The 23,682-nt window shown below is 30.7% G+C and overlaps 1 protein-coding gene across 7 annotated transcripts in view; it reads left to right on the top strand.

Moving 5' to 3' along the window:
• Positions 1 to 23,682, top strand: part of Ubr3 (Ubr3 ubiquitin ligase) — a 94,689-nt gene that overhangs the window by 22,526 nt on the left and 48,481 nt on the right. For all 7 annotated transcript variants that reach the window (XR_013029013.1, XM_076504706.1, XM_076504711.1 and 4 more), the window contains exons 5-16: positions 1,660 to 1,773; positions 5,237 to 5,370; positions 6,028 to 6,256; positions 7,828 to 8,007; positions 8,416 to 8,549; positions 10,574 to 10,666; positions 12,958 to 13,113; positions 13,494 to 13,675; positions 19,658 to 19,791; positions 20,289 to 20,434; positions 21,958 to 22,124; positions 22,661 to 22,808. Coding sequence is in view for 6 of the 7 variants with exons in the window: in XM_076504706.1 (XP_076360821.1) it covers positions 1,660 to 1,773; positions 5,237 to 5,370; positions 6,028 to 6,256; positions 7,828 to 8,007; positions 8,416 to 8,549; positions 10,574 to 10,666; positions 12,958 to 13,113; positions 13,494 to 13,675; positions 19,658 to 19,791; positions 20,289 to 20,434; positions 21,958 to 22,124; positions 22,661 to 22,808 (1,817 nt within the window). In the remaining variant the exon portion in view is untranslated. The remainder of the gene's footprint in view (positions 1 to 1,659; positions 1,774 to 5,236; positions 5,371 to 6,027; positions 6,257 to 7,827; positions 8,008 to 8,415; positions 8,550 to 10,573; positions 10,667 to 12,957; positions 13,114 to 13,493; positions 13,676 to 19,657; positions 19,792 to 20,288; positions 20,435 to 21,957; positions 22,125 to 22,660; positions 22,809 to 23,682) is intronic.

Below are 23,682 nucleotides of genomic sequence, written 5' to 3' on the forward strand. Positions count from 1 at the left end.
AATCAGACCCATCTTGCCACTTTCAGAAATTTTCAGTAGCTTAATACTATATTATTTATAACCAATAGGAAGTCAGAGTTTTAAGTTATCAAATTACTTGTCAAGTTACATTGTTTTCTTTATAGATAATTGTCTATTTTACTTGCAATTGAAAATGTATTCCTACAGCAAACACATTCACCAGCTTAGTTGAATTTGTAATGATTCTATATTTGTTACAAAGTCCAAAAATTGTGATAGTTATGTGACATTGCCTGCATTTTGTATATTATTATTCTTTTATTCGGTGCATTGCTTAATTATTTAGTGCAGTAGTACTATTAATATAGAAAACATAGGGTTAAGTGTTATAGACAGTCAACAGAAAAAAGACAAAAAAAAAGACAATGACACAGGTAAGTACTTGGTTTCTTGTTTTTCTTGTGCATTATTTATTTATTATTATAAATGTAACTAAAATGTAAAAATTAGAAGCTTATAAGGTAAGATTTTGTAAAATGAATAATTTTTCATGATGTATGCTTGCGAGCAGCTTGCAAGAAGCCCATGTATTATGTAATTCAGTAATATAATATGAACTCCACATTCACCAAGTGATTAACAGTTAAAGCAATAGAATTTAAATACAAGCAAATTCATACTGTTTACAATATTTAAATGAAGTTTTATGTTACAATTACAAGTTATTCTATAAAGAAAAATAGGTAATTTAGATTTGTTTTGATTTTTTTAACTGATGATTATGAGGTCAATCAAATTGAGCAACTTTGTATGTAGTTAGGATAGAGAAAATAAGAGAAACCATAGTGTTTCCAAAAACAAACATTTGAACTATATTCAGAAAGTTTTGGAGATTAAGCAAATGAAATTTGAGACTTTTGAGATGAAGAAAAATGTCTTTCATGTTAAATATGAAAATCATTTTGCACTTTGAGCAGTCAATAATTTCACTCATTCATGTAGAAATGTTCAGTGAAAATACATCATTAAAAATTCCGATTTTCTTTTGACAAATTACACTTAATGATTACTGAAAGTTTGCAAAATTTTGGAAGATACACAAAACATATTAAGCATTGTTGTACAAAAACTGTAAAGATTAGCTTGGGTTCACATACTTATTTGAATCACCAGAACCTGTAGAGAGAGATTTAAGTTAGAACATTATGAGTGAGGTGACATTTACAGGTAAAAAAATTTTAATCACGTTTTAAGGTTCTGAAATAAGACTTATGGTCTCACTAGCTTTGGTACTTCATGATATGGTGTTAAATTTGTATAGTGGTATTCTGTGCCAAGGATGTTTACTGTGTATATAGAAACATTTTGTACTATATTTAATAACTTAAGACATTGATATTTTTTGTTCAAGTTGTTTATATGAGAGTTACTTGTCTGGGAAGATTACCTTCATAGTAAATAAGCTTAACAATATTCTGTATAAAACTTACATGTGCTTTCAGGGAAAGCAAAATTGTAACATAAGGTATTTTTGACTGGAGAGAGTACATATGATAGTTTGTGTTGAATTTATTTACCTGGAAGATGTGTACATGCATTGTTTGCATTCTTACAGGAATATTTGGTGTTGGGGTTGCTTATCTAGGAGATATGTAAGTAGTCAACTCTTAGGATGATATATTTGTTTTGCTCTTCCAGACTGTGATCAGCATTATCCTGAAAGACTTGGGTACCTAAGGAGAAGCCAGCAGTTATATGAAGAAGCCAAGAAAACTCTCTATAACTGTGATTGTCCAGTAGAATATCAGGAAAGTAAGGATCTATATATTGTTTATTCATTTTAAATTGTGAGAGAATAATGCTTGTTTTGTGTTTAAGCCTATAAGAATAAAGCTAAAGATTTCTGTTCAAATAATGTAAACTTTATTGTTTTAAATATGTTTATGTTTTTGTATATGTGCTTAGTTTATGTAATTATGTATTTGCAACCAAAAAATAGCTGAAAATAAAACAGTAAGGTATTTTTTTCTTACCTTTGGACACGCTTGTAATTTGGATATTTTGCTTGGATGTATTCTTCATGCTATTATATTATTAAAATATTCTTTCACTTTCTGAATAATTTAATAAAATGAATAAAGTAGAGGATAGTTTTCTTTTGGTTTTTCAATTTTTTTCAAAGGTAATACAGAGTGTTTGAAAATTCTGGAATTGTAAGCATTTCTACAACTTTCATAGAATGTGTTCCACATGATCTCTCTGTAATTCAAAACATGTTTGAATTAACAGCAGGACCAACACTACTTTCTCATGTTTTGACAGTACCATAATCAGTTACATAACTGAAACTAAGAAAAGTTGATTTACACTTGTGGCTTTAGAGTTTTTGGACACTGTGATTTTTCCTTTTGGTTTTGCAACTCTTCTTCAAGGATAATTAATTTTGCTTTTGGTTTTTCAACTTCTTTTCAAGGATAATCAGTTTTACTTTTGGTTTTCCAACTATTCTTCATTCTGAAGAACAAGTATCCAATAAAATTTAGAAAAAATTTTGTAAAGAGAAAACAAAATTATGAAATTTCATATGTAAGCTTTATCTTTTAATAATACATTTGTCATTTTATTGATACAGTGATTATTATATTTGGCTTCAATATCATGTCATTGTCTTTATAGGTTGATTATTTATCAAGTTCTTTACTTGTTATGATTTGTAGTTTATTGCGTGTGCAGTCACTTTCAAGGATGGCAGTAGTGATCCATTCAGTGTTTTAAACATTAAATTAAAACACTAAGGGCAAAAAATAAAAGTATTGTGATTAGCCATGTGTTAAAAATGTCAACATCTTCTTCATTAAAATGTCCTTAAGTTTTAAAACTAAAAGCTTAAAATCTGAGGTTCAGAGTGAGTGTACAAGCTCATTGAGGCTGAATTTATATTATTTTTGGCTGTATATAATATTATTCAGTTATTAACTAAATTATCTTTGTTTTTGATGATCAGTTCTTTTTAAAAAAGTACCATTTATAACTAAACTTAACTATGGTGGGGGTTCAAGAAACAGAGATCATTACATTCAAGTTAGTTGAAGTACTGTTTATACCAGTCATTAATGAGATAATGACTAAAAGTGTAAAAAATAAAATAAAAAAATGTCACTTACAGTCCTGATACTCTCATTGTAATTTCTGTATTGGTAGCCAGGCATGGCTGGAAGGTGAATAGATTATAAATAGTACATTTATATAAATGTATAAAAATGTTATGAGATTTAAACTACTGAGACTGAACATTTTTGTTTTCATGTTATAATTTCTAGTAATTCTAGAATGAAAAAACATAATTTATCTTTATTTCCTTTTATTTTTATGGTGGTTACAAGGCTGGTCAAATTAACAGTTAGGTTAGGTTAGAGAAAATAACACAAAATATAAAGTTTTACTGCAAACAAACATTTGAAATGCATTTAGCAGGTTTTAGAGATTACACAAATGATACTTAAGATTTGGGACAAATATGTTTTTATCATGACATAAAAATCACTTTGCACATGAACTAGTAATAAAACAGACTCCATATTTTCACAAACAAATCTTTAGTAAAAATACTTCATTAAAATATCAAAAGACTTAGAATATTTACTAAAAGTCTACCAAACTTTGTTTAGATACATATACAGCATTAAAAGTTGATGTATGAATACTTAACATGTGCAAATGTGTGTAAGAACTGGTGTAATTTATACTTAGCCTGTTGCAGAAGGGTTAATGGACTAGTTAAGAACTTTGTGATTTAATTATAGTCACTTATTGCAGCATATTTAATTAAACACTTCAATTTCCTCATGCTTTGGTTATTTTATCCTCTGTTAAAATGTTTCATCATTGTGGAAGATCTGTACACTGGAGGGAATTTTTACACTTTGGTTGCAATATGTCTGATGACTTGCAACCATTTCCAGTAGAAATCACAAAAAATTACTGTATCTAATTAGTAGTTTTTCAATATTGATTTATCAAGAACATCTGTTAAGATTGCTGAATTGAGTTAGTTTTTTTCTCACACTTTTATGATGCATCAAACAGATGTGTGGTATGTATATCATATGTACCTTTTATTGTGATATAGGAATAAAAATAATTTTCTTTATTTTAATTTGTTTGCAGTTTCAGCTTTAAACGCCAAAACATCGTTGAGGTTACTCTGTTTCTTTGTTCTGTATAGTAGACAATGTTTATTCTGAAGTAGAAGATATTGTAATAATATATAGCAGCCAGGTTGAAATTAATAGCTCTGTAATGTACTTTACTGGCCAAATTAATAATGAATAAATGTGACAGGCAATCATTACTGTGAGAAGACAAAGGTCAAAGGAGGTGTTGATGAATGGACGTAAAAAACATGAGCTTACGTGGTGAATTCAGCCATGCATTTTGATCTAGTTCTAGTAGAAGATTGTTTAATACAAATTTACATGAATTTCACCATGTTAAGTTCTTCAGAAATCAATCTGGAGAGAATATGAAGGCCTAAGAGAAACAACTGTATTTTTATGTATTCAATAACACGAGCTGCATTTTCTTTTTGTTTGTCAATTGTTGAAGTCTGTTTTCACTTTTACCAACTTTATCCAGTATCATTATTTTACACACCAGGAAGACTCATTCTTTTTATTTCCCAAACAAGTCTGGAGTTATTAATAGGTTTGTTTGATAATTTTTTAGAAATCCATAGTTCACCATTGATAAAACCTCAGTGTTCTCCACATAATCCTAAGCACAATTTTGTAAAGGTTTACAAACTGTGGGTCCAAGGTATGTTGTCAAAACTTCTAAGTCAAAATCAAAGGAAATAGACCAACCTTCAAAGTTTTGCTGCTGTAGTCAAGTTGATTGTCCTAGGATGTTTTTAGTAATCTTGGACAACTATTAAAATCAGGTGATGTATATTGTTTTACTTTTCACACTGCCCTAGTGGTTGGTATACTTGGATTATGGGACTGAGGATTCACAGTTTGTGTCTTATTGCTGCTAAAATGTGCTTCATACTTGAAGCTCCTGGCAAATTTTTAGAATGACAATCACATTCTACTGTTTGACCAAACAAGAAAAGTCCATGAGTTCCTTCCATCTGATCTCTAAAGAGACATTGAACATTCTTTTTTGGACCATATATTATTTTATGATATCTAATTCATTGGACTAGAATGTTTTTATAATTTCTATTTTAGAAATTTAGAAAGGTTTTTAGCAGGATTTATTATCTTATTTGCAGCTATTCCATCCTTCCATCCTGATTTGAAGCACAGCACTTTTCTTGAGGAACTGGTCTTTTGGACAGTCAAGTTTGAATTTCCTCAGAAACTCATCTGTTTCTTACTGAACATGCTTCCTGACCATGATTACAAGGTTTGTGTTTGTTATTCAACCTTTTCCTTTTAAATCCTCACCAATTCATCTTAGTAGTGTATCATTAAAATAATTTTAGGTAATAACCATACTCAGTGGAACATTTTGACAGCCATATGTATTACTACTTTTGTTTTCTGTTCATTATTTATTATAATGACAGGAATTGTCTACAGCTTCCTGATCCTAGTGCTGTACAACCTTTTGTTTGTTTCTTTGTATTTTTTTAACCTTATTATGAATTGAAATTTAACTTGAATGAGTGAATTCTTTATAGAAGAATAACTTTGCTTAAATTCCAGATATCAAATGACAAATGTAATCTGCAGCATGAGATTAGACAGTAGATTTTAACTTAACCTGCATGAAAGTAGTAACAAATTACAAACTTCTTCTGTGTACTTCCTATGTTGAAATTTAAACATAAATTTGTGTTAGTTACAGTTTCCTTCATTATTATGGAAATACAATTCTGTAGTTTCTGTTATTGAGTTTTGAAATAACTTTAGTATTATTTATCATATTTGAATAAGTTTGTTTCTTTTTTAAAGTAAAGCACAATTTTATTTATAAGGCAGTGCTGCATTACTTGGAATTAAAGTGAAACTTTTTTTTTTGTTCAATTGCTCTACAGTTTATTTCTTTTACATTTTTCAGGAGGCATTTACTCAAACTTTTGTTCACCATTACAGTCGTATTAGTGTGATGTTGGCTCATTCCTCAGATTCTGATACCTTATCTAATAGGGTTGTACATGTTAGCGTTCAGCTGTTTAGCAACGAAGCTCTGGCATTTCGAATGACAAAAAACTTCAAGTTACTTCATGTAATGGTGATTAGCTTAAAGGCTATGATGATGAAAATTTTGATCCAGAATACCTTACAAGGTTTGTTTAGAATCTGTTACTTATTGTTTTATTTATATAAAGAAATATACATTCAGGTTAATTGAGTATTGGTGTACATTTTTGCACAAATTTTATATTTGATGTCATGTAATTAACACCTTGGCTCTGAAAATGATGTTAGCTTTCATATTCCAAATTGTAGAGAAGATAGTTTGTATTTATTTATAATCATATTTACCATAAGCCAGTTGTCTTCTCAGCAGAACTTTTCATTTTAATTAGCATTTTACAAAGACTCTAATAAATGCAATTAAAATAATTATTTAATATCAAAGAACATCATTTTTACATTACCTTGTAAGGAAGCTTCATAGAAATTTAAATTTTAAAATACATACATTATCTAGTCAAAACTTTAAATTGTCAGTTGGATAGTTGGTAATGTGAGAAGCTATATAAGATTTCCTGTTTCACAGTTGAGATCTATGCATTATGTTATGGGATTATACACTTAGATGCACTGTAGAAAACTTTACAAACATTCAAAGAGTAAAAATCACTCATGATTCATGCAATAAATGTGGATACCTCTGAACTTTATTTGAAGTTAAGTTTATATGATACATTGGAGGGATCTTAACACTGCTTGCAAATTTTTCTTCAGATTTCTGAATGTATTACCCACTATGGTGGCAATTTGTATATTAATGATTTATATAGTTTTTACAAGCAACAACAAAAACCAATGGATGTTATTCTCATGAATATGATCAGTTTCACAAATTTAACTCAATTGTTCTTTTAAAATGAAAGTGCTTCATTATTTACCAAATTACCATTTACAAAATATGGACCTCACCCTAAAGTACCAAATTACCATTTATAAAATATGGACTTGACCCTAAAATGCCAAATTACCATTTATAAAATATGGACCTGACCCTAAAGTACCAAATTACCATTTACAAGATATGGACCTAACCCTACAGCACCAAATTACCATTTACAAGATATGGACCTGACCCTACAGCACCAAATTACCATTTACAAAATACAGACCTGGTGCTAAAGTAGCTTGTAAGTATAATGAATAATTCAAAAATATTTAAAGGATGGATTTATTCTCATTTATTAAGAGTTATAATTGTTTGCAAAATCACAGTCATTACTTTATTTATTATAGTCATTTGCTTCTTCAAACTAACCAAGTAATCAGACATTTAGTCATCTACAGACATGAGCAGAAACTCTCAAAACAAATCACAGGAAAGAATCAGACTTAGAAAAACATGAGTTATGCACATACTGAAATTAGGTTTAGAACGGATACTTAAAAAAAGAAGATGAAATACAAGAAGATATTCACTTTTAACATGTTTTGTTTATTTGTATATGAAATGTAGTCTTAAATTATAGAAGGTGACTCTTTATTTATGGGTCAAATGTAGTAGAAAGTATTATAAAAAAATAATTGTATAACATATTGTTAAAGTTTAATTAAGAATAGTGTTGAGATGTGTAATGTCAATTTGGTCATTAGTCTGTAACCACCTTCCTGTATCAAATTTAATAAGATACATAATAAGATATACCTCTTCAAATCTTTTCAGATACAGAAAAAAATGTTCATTTTGTTGTTAACTGTGGCAATCGAGTTATGAAAGATCATTGTTATTGGCCTGTGGTCAGTGACTTGAACAACGTGCTGACTCACCGTCCAGTGGCCTTGGAGTTTTTGAAAGATCAGTCGTTACTAGAGATTTGGTTTTCTTTTTTATCAATGTTTCAGGGTAAGTAACTTTAAACAATGAAACATCTGATGGACAGTGAAAGTTTGGTATAAAATATTTATAAATTATGAATATTTAATGAAAATTTTGGTTGATAAAAGGTGTTCCATTATTAATTAAGCATTAATGAGTGCTATGATAAAGATAAATCGTGTTAATCGTATATCTGAGATAAATTATTTTATAACTTAAACTTGCATTGAGACAAAACCTGTTGAATGATTTTATTTAATCCTATTACTGAAATTTTATCTTAAATTACAATTAATAAATTAGTTATTAAAATGAAAAAACAAGACTTCAATTGAGAAGAAAAAGCTTTGTGAACTTTTCATTTCTTTATGGCTTTTGTATTGTTGAGAAATTCTCTTATATTAAGTGATACAAGTTTTTTTTATTCTATTGAAGGTATGAACGTTAATCATCGAGAAGTTACAGCTCATGTTGAGTTTGAACCCAATACCTACTATGCTGCTTTTTCTGCAGAATTGGAGGCATCAGCAACAGCAATGTGGGCATTAATTTCTCATCTCGAAAATTATGTGAGAAGCTTTTCCTAAACCCTCTAAAAATGTTCCATTATTATATTACTAGTGGATATAAATACTTGTGGATTGATGTTTCTTGTAACTAGATGAACTGATGTTGGCTTAACTCACTATGATGTGATTGTATGACTGAGAAGTAAAATATATTTTAAGGTAATGATGATAAACTTAGTAAAATATGTTAAGTAATTCTGAAGTTTGTTTTTTATCTACAAAGCTACAAAAGGGATAGTCGTACTGTGTCAATTATGCTAAATCAACTTCTTAATTTGAAAGCATAAAACATGATGTACATGTTACAAGCATACTCAAATTGGTTACTCTTGAAGCTTTACATTAATCTATGGAATACGTAATGTCCACCAAACTGTTAACTCTTCAGTTACACATATTGACACTTTGATGGTAATTCCTGTTAACAGTTGTAGATAATAAAATTTGCTTGGAAGATATTCTATACTTGTGTAGGAAAGTGCATTATTAGAGTTAACACCTGGTATATAGCACCTTGATAAAATAACTATAATTCTGAAAGGTTTGGGAATTTCAATAAACTATAATTGCCTGTTGAAAGAAAAGGAAATGACTTTCATTTTATATACTGAGGCCTTCATTTTTCTTCTGTTGGACATACAACCTACGCTTTGAACCATATATTTCAGACCTAAATTCATCTGTTCTTAACACCCTTTTGAAGTTCTCAGTAGTTTAGTTTTTGTATTTTTTAGCAAGTTTCAGTATCTTCACAATATTTGGAGATTTTATGAAGGTTTTTAAACTGCTACATGACCAAATATTTCATTCTTGTTGAGTCTTCTTCATACTGTAGATCTGAAAGCTTTTCTGTCATTTGTTACATGGTCGTTTATCTCATGCTTTAGATCAGTGGCAGTCTTCTTTCTGTCCTGAAGGCTGCATAAACAAAGATACTTAACTGCTTCCTCCTTTCCTATTTTCAAATTTACCAGTCTCAGTCTCTCAATTTAGGGTGTACTTGACAGTATTTGATTAGCATTTCAAGTCAAGAATCCAACCAGCATTATGTAAAGCTTTTATGCAAAGCATGTGCCCTATTGACAATCGTATACACTGTCTTAGGCTTATGGCATGGAAACAAAATGTTGAACACTATTTTTATCAAGGTTTATTTGTGAAATGCTATTACATTTATTTATTCTATTTTGTATTGGTAGTATGCATTAACTTCCTATATGGTTAATACCCTGCATGAGGTACCATGAGAGTTATTTTGGATCAATTTAAATTTGATTAATATGTTCATTCAAAGAGAACCCTTATGACATGCTCTTGGTACAGGTGTATGGGAATTCTGAAGAATGAGTATTCTGATCCTGTTTCATTCAGTTGTTAATGTGACCAGTAAACCATTATCATAGTGTTAAAATTTACAGTCTATAATGAAATGGAAGAAATAGCCAGATAAAATGGAAAGAATGATAACCTCTCCATAAGCAACTTGGAAAACGTCCATATAAAATGGGAAACTGAAAACAAGTGTTTGAGTCCACAAAAACTGACAAATTTTTCTCTTTGTCATTGCATGTACAAATAATTTATTATGAGGAAATTAAATTCTCTCAACATTTATAGAAAAACATACAGAAACTTCTCCTGGTGAAAGTTGTGAATTATCCATAAATAGAGATATTTATTTTAAATCTGCCTCTAACTTTTATTTATATCAAAATAAAACCACACTTTGAAATTGTGCTGTTGGACACAAAACAAAAAAACAAACCAACACACCCAGCCCTTTATGAAGAAAATTTATTTTACTTCTTAATTTGTTGTGCTACACCATTTTCACAGCTGCTCTCTAGTACATTGTGTTTGGGATGAAGGGCACCTAACAGTATTTTTTCATCCTGGCATGCTTACCACTAACATAAACATACTTCTGATACATAAAATAATGGAAGAAATAGGAGTAGTATTGATGGTTAGGATTGCTAGAAGTTTGTATGTACTTCTCATATATGTTTGTTTTTTCCCATTAGGAATCTCTAGACACCAGTAAGCAAGTTCTCTCATGTTGTCTTTCTGCTCTTGAATACTGGTTTGATGCAATTGGTTTCTCTTTATCTGATCAGGTGAGGATGGAAGATGCAAAGATTTTTATTACCTAGAATGAATGACGTTTTTGAAAAAAAACTTAAATTGTGGATCTAATTGTATTTATTTTTAATATTGTAAGTTGGTTATCAAATCTTTTTTTCTAAAAGAGAAAACAGACTTTTATCTAATCCTGATACCTTAAGACAGTTTAATTTGTTAAATTATATTTACACACAAAACAACCTTGATTTCATATTTGATGTAAAACATTATCAGAATTGGTTTACATTGCTACATATGTTTATCTAGAGGAAGAGAGAGAGAAATAAATATTCTTCCTTTAATATCTGTTTTTTTTAATCAAAATAACTACCCTAGTAACTGAGATGTTGAACTGATGATTGAATTTATAAGTGCTACATAGTAGAGATGCAGCTTTCCTTGTTGATATGTTTCTTTTAGCACTTGATATTAAAGAATAAATCTGAATTACTTTAACATTGCAGTTCACTGAAAACGATTTTTTGTAGTTCCTTTGTCATTATGCTTTAATGTTAAGCCAATACGTATTTATAATTTTTACTCTTGTCACCTTAAAAACGTTTGATATCTGGAGCAGGTTATGACAGTTACTTGAAATACTAGGGATAGAATGTTGTGTGTGACTACACAACCTTATTGTCAAAGGCCATGTCATATTGCATTTGTTCATCCACATTCAACATTCTACTGAACAACTACTTATGAATACATGTCAGTAAGTTTGGTATCAAAATGTAGAACTACAGTTCAAATTTTAATATGATTCATTAGTTCATTTCTCAATTTAAAAGTAAATATTGATTTTTGTGTGTCACGTAGTATGTTGAATGCAGCAGTGGTTCAAATTAGGTGCTTGAGATATCAAAATACAAAGTCTATAATTTCTTATGAATTAGGAACTTAAGTTACCAATATTGAAAAGCTAGAATCTACAATAAGAACCTCCTGTCTCTTCTTGCTAAATGTACTGAATCAAACACAGTTGTCTTGCTTGCCTTTTTCCATTTTTGAAAGTACTTGGTTACATACACCTGTTTCTGTCTATGATGTGTAAATAATCAATTGATAGCCCAAAACGTCTGAGTCTTGATAAAGTATTTATGCATCAAACTCATTCATTTCATTGATGATTTCAAAGATAAAGGTAAGATTTTAGTAAGTTTAAAATTTTCGTATTTTTTTAGAACCAAATACAGCATAGTTATGAAGTTTGATAAATTGTAGTGGAATTCTATGGTATTAGCATAGTAATTTATTATTTCTTATTATTTCAAATGTATACATAAAACCTGAAAAAATGTATTGTTTCACGTGCTTCATGTACAGAATATGACAAGACCTATGCATGACCTATGATAAGCAACAAACAAGTTCAAGTTCATGACTAGAAAAGATAATTATTTTATGTAATTATTTATTTATTGTTCTATGTTTGAAGAAGAATAACTGAAATTGAATAATTATTTTAAATAGTAATAGTGTATATATACATATACAATATATAATAATTGAAATGTGATTGTATTTTACGAAATACTAGTCCACTAAAACATGCCCATGATAGGTCACTTTGTAAAATCTGAAGGTCAGTTTTATGTTATTGGATAGGGTAACATGAGTGTACATGCACTACATTATTGCAATTTTTGTAATGTTAGCCAGACACAACTGGAAGGTGGATATAATAAATATGATAAATATATATAAATGTATAAAGTTATGACATTTATTTGGAATAAATATTTGTGTTTTCGTTTTATAATCTGTAGTCATTTTAGAATGAAAAAGGCATAATTAATATTAATTTCCTAATTTTATATGGTGGTTACAAGATTGGTCAAATTGACTGAACCAGTATAGAGATTTGTTAGTGGAGTATTTTTTAAGAAATGTTTATAAAAGTATTTGGATATTACAAGGACTTCACACATCAAATTTGAAAATGTTCATATGCATAAAAGTATTTTTTTATCTTAAAATGAAAATTAATTTGCTTTTGGGTAGTTAACATGCAAAAATAGAAAAAGCTTGATAAAAACATTGTTTAACAAACCTTAAGACTTGACAAACAAAAAAGTGATATTTTGCTTATGAAAGCCTTGTAATGTTTATTAATAATCTGCTAAAGTTTCTGAATATATGCTTACTAATTTAAGAGTAATAGTATGAAAATTATAACAATTATAAAATGGTTACCAAGTTGGTCCCAGGGGCTGAGTCTATATTGAAACTGTTAAAGTATGTCACTATTTTTGTTGAGTTTCAAGATTTTTCTTTTTTTTAGGCTGTTCCAGACCAAGTATCCTTTCATTTGCCTCTCCATCGGTATTATTCCTCATTTTTATGTCAAGCTGTTAGTAACCAGGGGGCAACAATGACTGAACTTCTTCCCCGAAAGGAGCTTTTACAGCAGCTTATGTTTCACCCTCTTCAGGCAATAGTATGTTCTACATTATAATAATAGGAGTTTTAAAGGTTTGCTAAGACTAGGGATAATTTCTGGGTGTAATTAATACAATATATTAATCTTAGTTTTATTTCTATGAGTATTTATATTAATTTCTATATCCTTAAACCTTGTGAAGACACGTGTTCCTACAATTTGTTTATATTTTAAGGAGTTACAAATCTGTCTGTTCCTATCTACACTAATTTTACATTCAAATGGATTTTGTTACTGCTTTATTTTAAGACAACAGTTCAGTGTGTGAAGTTTATCTAAGCTTTTGAGGTTGTTGTGCATTATAAACATACCTGTTGTGGAATTAGAAAATAATTATATGTATACCACCACTATAGAAATTAACTTCTCTAACTCAGGTTGCATTCCATGAAATTTTATGTGGAACGTGGGTTCGTAATGGGCTACAAATTAAAGGGCAGGCTATGACATACATCCAGTGTCATTTCTGTAACTCCATGGTTGATGCTGATCTGTTTCTTCTGCAAGTTTGTGCCACTCACTTGGACCCTGACTGGTTCCTACAAACCGTATTACAGAGGTAATGGATTCAGTTGTTAAAACTGAAGTATAAACATATTAGTTTTATCTTTTGTAGAAGATATTTTCTTTTCCTTAAAATGTATGCAACAAATATTTTTGATTTGATTAAATTAGTTTTTGTTATTTTATATTTTAGAAGAACATGGACAAAATATGTAGAAAATTACTAAATGAATAACTGACTATTGATTCAGTTTTGGTACAAATATTGTTCAAAATGTTTAAACAGTATACAGAAATCATAGTTCAGAAAAACTTTCAAAAGGTTAACCTTCCTTCTTCTATAATGACTAGAACCTGTAAAATTTGAAAATTGGTTATGCAGTTATCAGTAACCCTTCTTGGCAACACAATCTCTTAAGATGCCTTTTAAAAGACTGTTGAAGATGTTTATTGATTTTCATGTAAGGGTGTATTGGATGAAAGGGGACTCAGAGGGTGTTTTTTTAACTCATTCCCTGCAGCCTAATATCTGTATGGCCTCTAAATGATTTTATGTTCACTGCATTAACTCAGTAGAATCAGTGCTATCTGGTAAATCCATAAAATAATCTCAACCTTTGATAGCACAGTAGCAAGATATTGTCATGCAGTTCTCTTTAATGTCTTGAGAGAAACTAATGCATAAAAGGCAGAAATAATTCACTTACTGTTTGGCATTGTACAATGGAATGTAAATAGACAACATTACATGAAGGAATTTTAAAAACAAGAATTTAGACACAACCAGCCATCCCCTACTGGTACAGTGGTAAGTCTACAGATTTACAATGCTAAAATCGGGAGTTCATTTCCCCTCGGTGGACTCAGCAGATAGCTCATTGGCTTTGCTGTAAGAAAACACACACACACACAACCAGCCACAGTGATAAAAAATGAGTTCAATTGGTGTTGTAGGTGTGACACTGAATTTCTTGTGAGGAAACACTGGATGAAGGAGGAAGGGGAGAGGGCCATAGAAAAGGTTATGATAACTAACATTCAGAAATTTACTGACCAGCTGCTGATCTCCAGGGCTTCCACTCTTTGCCCATTGAAAATGTTTGCTTCAGTCTTTTATACCCCACTCAAATGCCTCAGGTAAATTTCAATTTTCAAATTGCTCTTTCAACATTAATGCACCTCCCTGTCTAGGGACTGTTTCTAAGCACTTCATTCTGCTAATGTAATCACTTTTTCTCAACAAAGCATTTGGAGTAGTTTTCTATCACAGGAGTGTTATGATTCTTTATTATTTACCTTGTGATTTTGAACATTGGTACTCTGTTTATATTTATACATTACTTAAGAAAAAAATCCTTACCCATGGGTATTAATTCTCAAATTAATGTTTCTGCTACAGGGGTAAACTGGGCCTCTTCTCTTCTACCTCTGCTGTTTGTTAATAGCCATGGGAGGATCCCTATCAGTTGAAGATGTCTGTGATATGATCTGTTGTGAGGTGGAGAAACAAAAGCACAGGGTGTCTCTTTTAGTGGTTTTGAGGTGGTTTTTTTCAAATGATTGGAAAACGACTGGCAAAAAATTAAGATTCCTTCTTTTATGAGATCACAGGTGAGCCTCAACAAAGGATAAATTTGATCAGCCATCTCCAACTTGTTTTCTTCAGTTGGTTATTTGGGCTTGTGAGGTTTTTGGGAGTCTTTCCTGTTGCATTTAACTTGACTCTTTCCTTATTAGCAGAAAGGAAAGCAAGTGACTACTTGGTTTTATCTCCTCTTGGTATTGCTGCTCTTTATGGGAGATTTCTCAGGTTTGTACAAAAGGATTATGTGTGAAAGTTCTAAGATCTTCCATTTGGATTTTTGTCAATATGTTTTGTCTTTTGCAGAGTTATTCAAAGTTTTTTTTTTGTCTTGTATTTCTTGAGCTGTGCACACAGTTATATGGATGACTTGTTCCTTCTGGCTTCATTCTGTCAATTAGTAGAACAACACTTTCAGATTTTCCTTTCAGAAGCCATAAAGCAGGCTTCCTTATCACTGATGTGATATCTTGTACACTTTGGTATGTTTTTAAATACTTAAATCACACACAACCAACCCCTCTCAGGCTTCAAGAACCACACATGGAAAGAGCCATCAAGCTTTTACTTCTGTCTCCTCCCACTGTGCAGATTGTTCTCTTTCTTTCAAGCTTCTCATACCTCTGAGACAAATGTATTTGAGGTCTCTTCAGTTGTCATGCATTCCAATCCTTTCAATCATCCTGTCTCATTAATCAGAAGCAACATCAGTGATTGCAAATGATTGTTGGATTCAAGCAACACTTCTATTGGGGTACCCATTCCAACACCTCCTCCCAAGATCCATTTCTTCAGGGATGGGGAGCTTATTTTCAAAACCGTGAGCTCCAGAGTACATGGACAGAAGATGAGTCCACCTTGTTTGCCAATATGTTCTTGAAAAAGTTCTTGAACAGTACATGAGCAATGGATTGAGGTCTGTCTCTCTTGAGAGAAAATTTATTATAATACATTCCAATAATGCCTTGGTTGTATCTCGGATTTCTCTTCAAAGAGGCACACATTTTTGAGATCTTTATTTTTGTACCTTAGATCTTGTCTACTGGGCTCATTCCCATCATATCAGTTTTTTAGCATGTCATGTTCAAGAGTGACGACTTTAATTGCAAATCATTTGTCTCGACCCATCAGATTCTTATGACAGAATGAATGCCACATCTCGGTTCTTCAGTGGAGTTGCTCTCAGTTCAGGTCTCCAACAGTTGATGCCTTTGTGATTTATTGGAGTTCTTATGTGCAGTTGTTTTAGTTTCCAATACTTCATCCTCTAGCTTTGGCAGTAAATGCTCTCAGTCAGGATTGGACAGGTTTACGTCTGTATGCTTTTCTCCTGATTCAGCTATTGCCCCAGTTCTGGCTATGGTTAATCATACTTCCTGTTAAGTTTGTGTGGTTGCACCTTATTGGTTAGTTTAAGCATGATTTCTGCTTCTTCAGTATCTGCAGGAATATCCACGTGTACCTCTTCTATGTTAGAAGTCTTTATTGAGACAATCTTGACCAGACACTCTCCACCCAAATGTTTGGAAACTCAATTTTCATGGTTGGAAGTTATGTGGTTCTTTGCTCAACATAAGAGTTTAATGCCTAAGATTTCTCTGTGCTTAACTAAATCTCTAGGCCAACCACAATCATTTATCAATGAAAATAAAATATTTATCATCAGTGGTGTATTCAAAGGAAGTTAAACCCTCTTCATCTAAAAGTATCTATCATATCCCATTTTCTAATTTGGGTTTTTGATAAGGGCCTTGCTTTGTCTACAGTGGCTTTATATAAAGTAGTCTTACCCACTGTTTTTAGATATTCTAAATATCAGAAGGTTATTGAATCCTCATTTCTATCAGGTCTGCTGAAATTCTTTTGTATTATTTTCTTTTGTTTTCTGTTAATGAATTATGATTTTACAGTTGTTTTACATGTGTTGTCTCATACTCCTTTTGAGCCCATTAGCTTCATGTTCTTTATTTCATCTTTCTTTTAAATAACATAATTTTTTTGTTGTTGTTTGCCTGTGGATATCATTGATTGGAGATATTTGCAATCCATTTGTATAGGATTCTTTGATCATTCCACATTTGTTCTGCTTTACCCTGATAGGTCTTTTCCCCAAGACTGGAAGTCAGGTAAGGTGAAAGATCCTTTTTATTAATCCATTTACCAGCCATTTTTCACCTGTATGACCTATATCACCAATTGTGATAATCTGTTATATTCTGTCAGGGTTCTTAGATGTTATGTAGCTTGTACTAACTTATTTCGAGGTACTTGTAACTGATTGGTCACTTATTGGGATCCTTCTATTTTGTGTGATTTATTTCCCATTACCCAAACAAGATGCCTTTGCAAATTGATTGACATGGTCTTTAATGGATTATGGTTACAGGAGAGGAATCTTTTGCTACTCACATCTCACCAGATTTGTCATATCTTTGTCATTAGCTGCCCAGTTGAATTGCCCTCCCCTCTAGAAGGGATTGTGTGGGCTGGTATGTGAACTATTCTTAAGTTTCTTATCTCATTACTCGTGTTCTGGCAGTTTTTTCTCTTGAGGTTTTTCAACTAGTTCCTGTAGCTATTTTGACCACTGCTGTTAGGCTTTAAACAAATGTATTTTCCTCAATCATATGCCCTTATTTCCAGGGTCCCTTTACTTTTCACTGGATCTCTGTCTGTTGCGAGTGTTTCCATCATTCACATTTGACATGAAGCTATTCGATTTGGAAGTGTTTCCCAAGCAAGTGTAATTTTTCTTCTCAATTCTGCACTAGCAACCACTTTTACAATAATTACTACATGTTGCAACAAGCTCTGTCAAAATGGGGTGTTCCATAAGACTATCCAGGCACCTTCTAGATAATCATGAATCCTGCCCATCTCTGCTGATCTTCAGGTTAAATAAACTTGAATTGGTTTGCTTTTAAAAATGTAGGGAACAGGGTTTACCTATAGTGCAGTTTCCAGAGCACTCAGGATTCCTCAGCATTTATTACCCCCAGACTCTACTATTGCAGCTCAGAAGTCCTTACTACCCCAAGTTTCTAATTGCTGGGATGGTGAACAGAAGCTTTTCCTTCAGTGTGTTCAAGCATGTTTCTCCATTCTTGAAAAAGAGAGTAAAATTGGAGTTCCTCCAACTAAGGTCCCTGGATGTTTTTCTCAGATGTCAGTAGAAGTGGCACCAGCCTCCTGGGAGCCTACTCGTAATTCTTGTTCCTATTTGACATGAAGCTGTTTGACATGAAGTGTATGGCCATTCTCTTTGATCAATGTCAGTTTAGTATATTGTTCATAGAAGGTGGTACACTATCTCATAATTCTAAGTGCAATGTGGTCCCATCCTAGGTACTTGGTTAAGAGCAAGTTTCATATCTTCTCCATAATTACAGGAGCAAGCAGAATACTCCTTGACCACCAGGTTGGGGTGTGAGAATGGATGTTCACAATTCCAAAGTTAGTGAATAAGCAGAAACAAATGTATTAAATATATAACAGTAAACCATCACAGGAAGTAAGTATTATTGGAAATGCATTTTCAGTTTAGGAAAATATAAACAAAAACAGAAATTAAAAATTAGAGGAAAACATAATATGTAAAAAAAACAAGAAAAAAAACAAATGCAAATAAAGAATTTAAATATATTGCTAGTTAAAAATTAATTACAAACTTAAAGGAAGAAGAAACAGTTTTATGTACTGTGTGTATCCATACACAAATATACATTAATGAATACAAATTAAATGGACTTTTAATTTATGAATTAATTAAATGTTGAAGTTGGCTGCATTGCAACTATTAGGTTGAGCAATGTTTAGAACAGAAATGTTATAATGTTCTTTCATCTCTGGATACTTAAGTTTAAACCTGGCCAGTATCTAAGAGAATCATGTAATTTGTAGAACTGGTTTATTCAAACATCAGACAACAGGTTACCTTTGTACGTTTAATAGCTCATCATAAAAGACTGACCAACCTACATTTCATATCAACTATTTCCATGACTAACTGGTCTCCATGGCCTTTAGGATTGAAATCCATCAGTGAACATACTTATTTCCACTGTAAGGGCATTATTTAATGATTGTCAGTCCACCTATTCATTGGTAAAAATCTAGCTCAAGAGGGTGATGGTAGGTGTGTTGGCTAGCTGTCTTACCTTTCGTTTGTCACTTCAAAATCAGAAACAGCTAGAGCAGATAAACTTTGAGTACCTTTGCACAAAAATCAATAAAAGGAGACAAATATTCAGTGAGTGATGATAGATCTTCGCTTTTTATAACAAACATTTTAATACTGAATAAAATGCAACATTTTTTTATTGTGGTGAAGTACATACCATTAATATTTCATTTTTAGATGGTGATGTTGGCTCAGAAGATATAGATTATTGGTAAAAATATCTTTACTGGTTTGGTTTGAAACCATAAAACAATGAATGTGCTTTGTATTTTCAGGTTTCACGTGTTTGACTGGTTTTCATTCCATTCCTTTTGCAAGTTAACTTATCTTGATGCTGACAAGGTCATGCCGATGTTGGAAGGAGCTTTGAACTTCTTGGCAACATTGATGACCTTTCATGCAAAGCTTGGTAATTCCATTTTAATAGTAACTTTAAATTATTAGTTTAAAAAAAACTTATATTTAAATCTATCATATCAGAGTATATAGATCCACATAGAATTGTAATCTCTCAGAACTTTTTGTGGTGCAGTTTTTACGGTTGTTGTTCTTTCTTGTTTTCTTTTTTTTCTCTTTCTTTTGTGATGTACATTTGTTCTTTTTATTAAATTAACTTAATAAATTTGTGTTGAGATTATTTTATGGAGTTTGAAGATATTCTATATTTTGGATTAGGAAGAACTTGTGTACATTTTTATAGATATGATATATGGTAGTTTTAATTGGAGATTTATATGCTGTTTTTTACATATTAAAATCTATCTGACTAACAAAAATATATAATGCCATAAACCATGTGTTTTGTTAAACTATTCAGTAATTGTGTGCTTTTTTAAATGTAATGCAATTTATCCCAGGTAAACCTTCCTTTCTGTTTTTGATCTACTAACAATTTTTTTTAATCAGGAATGAATGAAGAAGAGGTCACCAGACAAGAAATGATATCATTGTTAACTATGAATGATAGAACACATTCTCAGCTGATGGATTTACTTCCAGAAAAGTGTGGCACTGCCTCACAAAACAAAGATTTTGAAAGTATTTTAACAAAAGTAAGAATAATACTTAAATCACTTCTGTTAAAAGTAATAGTTTTTATAAAATGTGATGGTGAAATTATAAGTTACTTTTGTCATTTTTAAAAAATTGTTTCTAAAGTTGTATATTTTAAAATGTGTTGAATTTATGGTTGCCTTCTTTCTTTATAAAGTGCCTCCAGTTGCACAGCATTATACCTGCAGACTTACAACACTAGAATACAGGTTTTCATCTGTCAAATGACATATTGTATAATATTTTGTTCTAAATAAGTGAAATGTCAATTTCACTCAGAGTACTAACATCATTTCCGTGAGGAGGTTAATCACTAGCTCGGATAAATTTGTAACAGCTTTTGTCACATAGTTAGAAAGCCATAAAAATATTAAGAGGTAAAGAAATTTGTCTATTTTTTGCATGTTATTAGTCTATACTGCTTGGTGCATTATTTACGTATATTAAAATTAAGTGCATTATTGTCATTAGTACATGAAATTAGGGTTAAGTCTCTTCAACAATTAGCAGCAAGAAAAAAGAATTTTGGTTTAAGTACTTTAGTTTGTAAATGTAATGTAAATATACATTAGGTAAATGATAATGTTGTTATACTAATAATGTTTCGCGAGTCACACACGTGAGCAGCTCATAATTGCTTGGCTGGTAATGTAATTTGTTAGTATAATATGAGTTGCATGTTTCCTGAATGACTTACAGCTTTCAGTGGTTAGTTATGGTAGTTAGACATGGTTAAAAAGGCAGTAAATAATATGTAATTATAAATATAATTATAAATAGATGTATACTGTTATGAACCTAGAGCTACTTAGGAGAAAAAAGAATGTAGTTTCGTGTTACAGTTTGAAGTTATTCTAGAAAGAAAAAGAGATAATTTAGATTTATTTCATATTGTTTATTGAGTTGTTATGAGGTCAGTCAACTTTTGAGATAGGATAGAGAAAATGACAAATAAGCTATAAAGATTTACTGTAAAGAACAAACAAAAAACGTTTGAAATATGTTTAGGAGGTTTTGGGGATTACACAAAGGAAATATGAAATATTTGAGGTGAGGAAAAAATGTTTTTAATTTTAACATAAAAATTACTTTACACAGAAATTATTCGAAACAAATAGTATATTCATGGACAAATATTTATTTATTAAATAAAAAAATTCTTTAAAAATATGGTTTTAGTATGTGACCGACTTGTAGTATTAACTGAAAGACTGACAAATTTTGTGTGTATTATATATACACACATGTCGTATTAAAACTTAGAGGTATTAAACCTAAATGGACTTTAAATGAATACAAAGAGGTCATGAGGTCATTCAAACCAACTGAACCTGTATTTAGAGATTTAAAGCTGTCTTTTAATTGTCATTAGTTGTTTTTTTAATACAACTTTTCAGACCACTTATATCCAGGTTGCTCATTTTTTTTAGCCTCTGTATTCAGTGCTATTATCTAAAAACTTGTAGAAAAACATTAATTTATACTGACATGATAAAGAAAAAAGTAACTGATTCATTTACAGGTAGCTGATTATCGTGCCCCAAATTTTGAAGCTGGTGGAACAATGTTGCAAGGAATGTATGTTCCTAAACCTGAAATCTGGGAACAAGAATATGATCCCATCCATGTTTTGCTACGAGCAGTACACAGGAGGGACTTTCAGTCTTCCGTTGATCGCTATACTCAGCAGTAAGATGAAACCTTAATAATCGTAGAACATTATTATATATTTGGCACAGCTATTTTATTTTCCAATTATATAACGGTAGTTAGAAATTAATTAAAAAATTAATCGAGCATTAAACAGTTTTTTTAATAAATGAAAACTTTTAATTATTAATGCACATGAATTTGATTTTCATAACATCAGCTAATAATATTATAGATTGGTAGATAAGCTAACTCTAAGCCTACTCTTGAAGAAGCAGCTGGCATGCTTAAGTTAAACTATTTAATAAACTAAAGTCTCTGGACTTGTGATGTTAAAAATCAAGTTTTAATACCTGTGGTGGGAAACAACCTATTGTTTAACTATATGTTGAATAAAAAAAAATATATATGTCTTTTTTTAATTATTAATGAACTCTGCATTATAACCATTGCTGTTTCTGTACTAAAATAAGCTTGGGAAGTATTCTAGTAATTAAAACATATGTTGTATTTAGATATTATAAATTCTTAGGTTTCCTAAATTTAAATTTATTAAACATAAATTATGCTTACAGTGTAAGACAAAGTGGAAAGTATAAAAGCTCCAGTCCTCCTTGGCTGCCGTATAGAATTCCCAAAGCTGTCAGTCCTCAGTTTCCTGATCCACGAAAACTTCTTCATTCCAGAACGATGCATGCTATCATATTTACAGTACTTTATCGAGTAAGGAAGAGAGAGAGGTTTCTGTTCTTGTGTGTTATTACATAGGCTTGATGCATTGACAGATCCAAGGTTTTAGTATAGGAACAACATTGTAGCTCACCTATTATTAAGAGAAAACTTGTACAAGCAGTCGGAAATATGGTATTGCATAATAAGGAATATAATGTATAAACAGTTTTATTTTGTCTTTTATAGCATTTTAATGTTATGCCTAATACATGTTAATGTTATAATTACAATATATGTGTTTCTGGACTTCAAGTTTTACAAATTTCTTATTTCAAGACACCAATACAAATCAACAGGTTCAACTTCTTTTTTCACTTGAAATGTTTCCTAGAATACTGATATTTTGGGCAGTAAAATGAAAGTCACAATCTTTTAAACATTGTTGAATAATAGTTGGCTGTTCACCTGAAGTTTTTACATGTGCTGGCTAATTTATGGACACAAATTTATAGATGGCAAATGTTGCATTTTAAAAATACTTGTCTTTAAAGTAATTAATTAAGTGAAATGTTAGTTCAAAAGATAGTTTGAAGTTGAATTTGTTAATATTTTTCTTTAATTCTAAAGTAACCCCCAGTCCTCTACCTTAAATCTTTACTTGCTCTGATATTTAGGTTATAATTATTTAAATGATAATAATCAGGAAAATAATGGTAATAAATATTATTGTACTAAAAAACATAAAACTTATGAACAAGCAGTGTTCTTTTCATGATAGTTATTGATATTATAGAAAGATAAAAATTTTATATTTAGTGAAATAATTTCATAATTTTTATGATCATTAAATGCTAGTCTTTGAATTAGTTGCTATTAATTTTAAACATAGTGCAAGATCAAATTTCCTAAAAGCAGATATTTTGTA

The sequence above is a fragment of the Tachypleus tridentatus genome, chromosome 6, assembly GCF_004210375.1.
Source record: "Tachypleus tridentatus isolate NWPU-2018 chromosome 6, ASM421037v1, whole genome shotgun sequence".
Classification (NCBI taxonomy): domain Eukaryota; kingdom Metazoa; phylum Arthropoda; class Merostomata; order Xiphosura; family Limulidae; genus Tachypleus; species Tachypleus tridentatus.